This window comes from Scomber scombrus, chromosome 2 (genome assembly GCF_963691925.1).
Source record: "Scomber scombrus chromosome 2, fScoSco1.1, whole genome shotgun sequence".
Classification (NCBI taxonomy): domain Eukaryota; kingdom Metazoa; phylum Chordata; class Actinopteri; order Scombriformes; family Scombridae; genus Scomber; species Scomber scombrus.
Genome location: NC_084971.1, coordinates 24,071,076 through 24,076,881, shown reverse-complemented (window position 1 = coordinate 24,076,881; position 5,806 = coordinate 24,071,076). Strand labels below are relative to the sequence as shown.

The 5,806-nt window shown below is 39.3% G+C and overlaps 1 protein-coding gene across 1 annotated transcript; it reads right to left on the bottom strand.

The window, feature by feature from the left end:
- Positions 1-2,438: 2,438 nt before the first annotated feature.
- Positions 2,439-5,593, bottom strand: lsm6 (LSM6 homolog, U6 small nuclear RNA and mRNA degradation associated). Its single transcript, XM_062432648.1, has 4 exons — positions 5,518-5,593; positions 4,998-5,103; positions 4,238-4,351; positions 2,439-2,604 (listed from the first exon to the last, which is right to left on the bottom strand). Exons 2-4 carry the CDS (start codon positions 5,089-5,091, stop codon positions 2,570-2,572), a joined length of 243 nt encoding a protein of 80 aa, XP_062288632.1. The 5' UTR covers positions 5,092-5,103; positions 5,518-5,593; the 3' UTR covers positions 2,439-2,569.
- Positions 5,594-5,806: the final 213 nt, after the last annotated feature.

Here is a 5,806-nt window from a genome sequence, read left to right as displayed (position 1 = left end):
GCTTGTCCTTGTCATCCTTTGATCCCTTGTGAAAAGGCTAGACAGTCATGCTGCAGTGATCAGTCAGGGTCAAAGTCATACTCCACTTTCCCTCCCTCCTCCCTCCTCCCTCCTCCCTCCTGTGTCTCTACTGTAGTTTTGTAGCTCTGGCAGCTGGTGGTGCTGTAAGACTTGAGTCTCCCCTCGCTTTTCTCCTACATAACAAGGCTGTCACCTATTCTATCCTCCTTTGTCCTCTCCCCTCCATCACTCACCTCCATACGTCAACGTTGAGCCTCTGCAGCATCCTCCACCGAGACCCTGAGCCAGTCTGCTTTGCTGGGTTGAGTGGGGACCAGTGCCCTACACCAACTAGAGAGTAAAATTCATCTTTAAATAAAACCATGTGAAATAAAGAGGGTTGGTTTTTTTCACATTCATAATGCACCTCATTTCAGTGAGTCAAAAGAAAAAAATGTGGGTTTCGAAAGGGATTGGGAGGCTAAAATCAATACTCAAATGTTGACACGCACATGGACATGCAAAATAGAAAAGTGACTGCATCCATTCAGTGTTTTTTTTGTGTGTGTTTTTTTAAGAGCATGGTTCAATAGCATGATATCTACCACTAGGTCATTTGTGTGAATGGTATTAATTGGGTTCCCGGTGAGGCCACACAGCCAGCGGCTCGGTTATGATTCCAGTGGGTAAATATTTGCCTGTACTAACCCTCACTAGGTGCCATAATGATTCTTTGTGTGTTGCACTGTGTACAATGTGTTTCTGTGTACACATCACTCAGTGCCTATGTCTGCCTGTATGTGTCTGTGTTGCAGCTCAATCCCCCCCCAACATTCCCTCTCTACAGCTGCAGCTCGGCAGAGTTTGATCAATAACGCGTCCTTCATTCTCAAGTCGGGCCTGACCTTGGCAGCCTTTTGTCTCCTTCCAGGGGCCAGAGTGCGCATGTACAGGTTGGAAAACAAGGCTCTCAAAAATCCACCCTTGGAAGGAACAGAATTCCCCTCACTGCCTCCACACCACAGCATTCTCATTAAGAGCCTAATGAATCATATATTTATAGCATTCTTATCTTAGAGTAATGAGGTGATGCCACTTTTGAACTCATTTGCTAAATTACCACAGGCCACACTGAAATGGAATAAACTTCCAATTTCTTGCATATGCTCCTGCATTCATTTTCACAGGGCAACATCGATGGGGACAGCAGAGACAATCCAAACCCGATTTGTGAACAAAGTATCTATGTACCGTCAGAAATGACAAAAAGGTAAGCTGTGTGCTCAGAGACATTCAACAGCACTAAAACATGGAAGACTGCAGCAGAGGGCAGTGGGAGTTGATCTGACAGATCCGTTTACATGTTAATGCAGCCTGACATAGCCTGCAGGTGGCACCATTTATAGATTAGTCCTGCAGTCACACTCTCATTGTGTTATACAGTAATGGATCTTTGAATGGCCAGTAAGTGAAGATTTTCTTACAGAGGTAGGTATTGAATCTGTCCACAATGCTGCATTAAAACAAGCAACATGTGACTTTTGTATGCATGGGTACTCCATCATGCAGCCATATGCTCTGACATTTACTTTACCAGATACTGCCTAAATTTAAATGCAGCTACATTACTGGATTGAAGCGAAAGCTCCATCAGTAAAAAGGAATGAAGTGGAGTCATCGCTGTGCAGATACTATCAGTAACATTACTCATGTTTCGTTGGAAAACAAAATTAGCCAGAGATAAAAGCTAAAATGGCGATTAAAAGAAGTTGAGCTTTCAATTAGAAATTATCTTTTTTATTGAGGCACACTTGAATAGTTCTATTTGGACTAATACAAACAGTCGATCATCAAATTACCTGATGGAAAGTAAATGAGGGATGATGTGTACATTTGTACACAGGCCATTCAGTAATGGGTTTCTGCAAGCCAGTCCTATCAAGATCAATTACAAAATTAGCACATTAGTACTGACAAATTACAATATTACGTTCTAATCCTTTTGAAGCCTTGTGGTAAAACAGTGGTAGATCTGGACTGCATTGCTTGCTTTGGGGATAAACTTTGAGTGAAAGATTTAGTACAAAAAAAAAAGGACCAATCATTATTTTACAGCTTAAGTCCCACTGGCAGTGGAGAAGCTTGATGGACATTATTCAAGAATTAAAAGCAAAGATATTAAAATATAAACTACAACTCACGACAAGAATTGCATACCCCCCCCCCCCCCCCCCCCCCCCAATCTCTCTGTTGAAATGATATTACTTCAAACCCTGCATTTACATTTTACGAAGTACAAAAGGGATTAATGGAGAGCAAATTCTTATTAACCTGAATTTTATATTTCTAATCAACATGCAGTTTCAGTCGTTTCGCTTGTGATCTTAACACCAAAATATGCAACAAAATATGAAAATATTCACCAGATCAGACATAAATCAAAACTCTGGATTTATTAACTTATTCCACTTTTACAAAAAACAAACATTCTTCAGTATTCAACCTTTACACAACCAAAAAAAAACACTTGTCCTCTGAAAATAAAAACAAAAATACAGAATGGTCTTCACTAGACTTTCCTCTTCTGGGTGCTGATGTAAAGAACTGTGGAGAGAGGAAAAAAATAAACATGACTTCTACATCTATAGTTTTACTGAGCAACGCAAAGACATTTTTGACAATCTAACATTTCTTGACATTTAAATGTCCTATCTTAGGGTCATTTGATGTGCTCATGCATCAAATTAAATATTCATGTTCAGATAAAGGTACTCTATAAGAACAATAACCTACATGCAAAGTTACCATAATTGACATTAAAATATAAAATGTTAATTACCTAACACTGAGCAAATTTTGGTGTATTAAAAAGCAGAAAGTGTAAAACGCAGAAAATAAACACTGATTAACATACATATTCGTATGACAAGCCCATTCAATTCCATCCTCACCAAAAAGCTTTAGTTGTTTGTTTTTTGGTTTGCTTTTTTTTTTTTTTTTTTTTACATAAAAGCATTCAGAAGTGAAGATTTTGTGAAAAATCTGCTGCAATTGAAAGTTGACACTGCGGTTTGAAGTCACCCCACCATCCACTTCCCATGGCTGACCACAAACAAATTCTTAACCTGTGACAAATACTGTCCCATTGAAGCAGATGTAACTATGAAAAACAATCATTTATCATCCCAAATATAATAGTGTTGTTTGGTACTGGTCAGTATTATGGGATTCTGGATAGAGATGATAAGCTGAGGGGTGCACTGAGTTGCATTTAATACAGTTGCAATTGTTACTTTTACTCAAATCTACCTTTATCAACCTGGTCATTTTTGACCAAAATAGCCCCATCTATGGCTGTTGGCTCTTTTATCTCACCGAGCACTCCACTGGCCAGCATGACTCACATTCAAGAGGGAATCATACAGTAGATATGATACATGGCTGATGTCAGGAAAATTTAGCTGATGGGATGAGGATACGGACAAAAGTTCAAAAAACAGACTCTTCTAACAAAAGTTCTGACTGCGGTTGACGGTGGATGCAGAACTTATGAAACGGTTTTAAGTATCATTACGGACAATGACTTATTGACCGGTTTTTAGTGCTATTACAGTCCTTTATTTGTCAAGGGCGGATAGCAGGCAAGATACGAGAGCTTCCCATGTCTGTTGCTTTAGGCTTTGTAAAGTACCACCAGGGCAAAGCCTGACTCATAGGGGTTTAAGGGGACAGTTCAGACTTTATAAAAATATACAAATGAAAATTTCCATCCACAAGTTATTAGACCCCAACAGAAGACATTTAAATTTAGATTTCATTAGCTTTCTTAAATATATGTAACTTTTTGCTAGAAATTCATTAACCAATTATTACAATTATATAATGACCATCTGACCTGCTGTTTTCTACAATGAAATAACATTACTGTCAATAAATGGATAATGGAAAGTTGATGTGTAAACCACGACAGCACAAAACAGCTGAAAACTGCTCTTGCTTGAGTGTTAAATTGTTTGTACATACAGACTATTTCAAGTGATCATAATATGAAATTTATTGATCAACTTTATTGAATACACTATTGCAACCCCTGTCCCTCATTTAGGCTTGTCACACTTGGGCCTAAACACTTGATTTTGAGGTTTATGGCTTTCAGCATCAGCAATAGATAAGTTGTGTATATTCCCTTTTTCTGTCCCCGATTACACTTAATTGTGTATAAATTGAAGAATCTTACCATTGTTTCCTCTTAGAAAAGCATCACCATATTTGTTCTTGAGCTGCCCATTGACATACTCCTCAGTCTGCTCAATGGCAATGTTCATGTAGCCATCCAGGCAGGCAAGGACACCTGCAGAAACAGACACATGTAGAGTTTTGGTTATTTTGTGCACTTAGTCACAATTAATGGACACGATGGAAGCAACATTAAAATGAGAGTCTGTCTTAAAACAACAGCCAGGTGCCCATACGAACACTGAAAGAGGTTTAATTGCTGTAATCATTCCCCCTGTTCATAATGACTATTAAAAGATCCCCTTCAAATGTGCTTTCAATGTAAGTGACTGGGGCCAAAATCCACAGTGTGTCCTCTTTTTGTGCAAAAATGCATTTAAAAGTGCAGTCTGAATTAGTCAAGTGGATATCTGGATATCCACATTTACAGTCTTTTTAGCAACAAATTCCACATTCCTTGTGTTTCACTGTTACACTTTGGTGGAAATAGTACCAAAAAGAGGAACTTTGGCACTAAAACTTGTATCAATATCTATCTAATTTGACTAATTTGGATACACTCTTAACATTAAGTTTGCACAGAAGGCTTGTGGATTTTGCCCCCAGTCACTGTCAGTGCATTATGAAGGGATCGTCTAATGCCCAGTATGAACAGTAGGAATGATTACAGCAAGAAAAACAATTTCAATGTTAATTTGGGCACCTGGCTGTTGTTTTGCGTCGGCCTTGAAAAATTGTGAACCCGTAATTTAATACGTTACCTCTGTAATCGACACCAGAGTTCAGTTTGACCACCACAGGTCTCCCAATTATCTGCTTGAGAAAGTCACTCGGGGTTTGCTTCCTGAGACTCATCTTGACTGTGATCTGGAGGAGTTGAAAACAGAGTCGCATGTTATTTCAATTAGCTACATTAGCTTCCTACGAGCTAACTCACTAACTCGTGATGTGTGTCGGTCACTCGTTCAACACAACAGCTGGGTTTTATTCATGTGTATTACATGTAGCAGTGCGTTTTGAGAAATGTTAATGATTTGACCCAACACTAACGCAGTAAGTGATAAAACCCGTGCGGGTAGCGTTAGCTGCTAATGTGGCTAGCCCGTTCACGCCAACTCTCCATTAAATATTGTTGCTTTAAACGATGTGAGAGGAGGTCATTATTCTTTTGAGTGCATTCAATACTTCCACTGGAGTCAAAGCAGACTGCACCGCCCACAGAAAAGTTGGCTTTTATTTTACAATTAATAGAAATAGCTAAATGAGTAGCAGCTCACGTACCTGCTGGTCGTCCTCAAAACGTTTTCAGTGTGGACCAATCAGAGGCTCGTAATATACGGAGCCTCGGAGGGGACAAAGCTCAACAAAGCAGCGGTGCGACACCCCAAAGGAGACATCAGTCAACATGAAAGAGAGACAGCAGAGAGGCGAAAACACTGTAGGTATGTTGTAGCTTGAGAGTATCACATGTTTCTATGTGTTCGTGGTGTTCAAGACCAGGGTTGGGAAGGTTACTTTGGAAATGTAATAGGTCACAGAATACTAGTTACCTTATTTAAAGTATAATGAG

Bases quoted from the DNA above. Each gene is read 5' to 3' on its own strand.
- lsm6 (XM_062432648.1), bottom strand. From the start codon at position 5,091: ATGAGTCTCAGGAAGCAAACCCCGAGTGACTTTCTCAAGCAGATAATT. The intron at 4,352-4,997 runs GTAACGTATTAA...CTGTTTCTGCAG, and splicing joins CTCTGGTGTCGATTACAGAG to GTGTCCTTGCCTGCCTGGAT. The intron at 2,605-4,237 runs GTAAGATTCTTC...CTCTCTCCACAG, and splicing joins TTTTCTAAGAGGAAACAATG to TTCTTTACATCAGCACCCAG.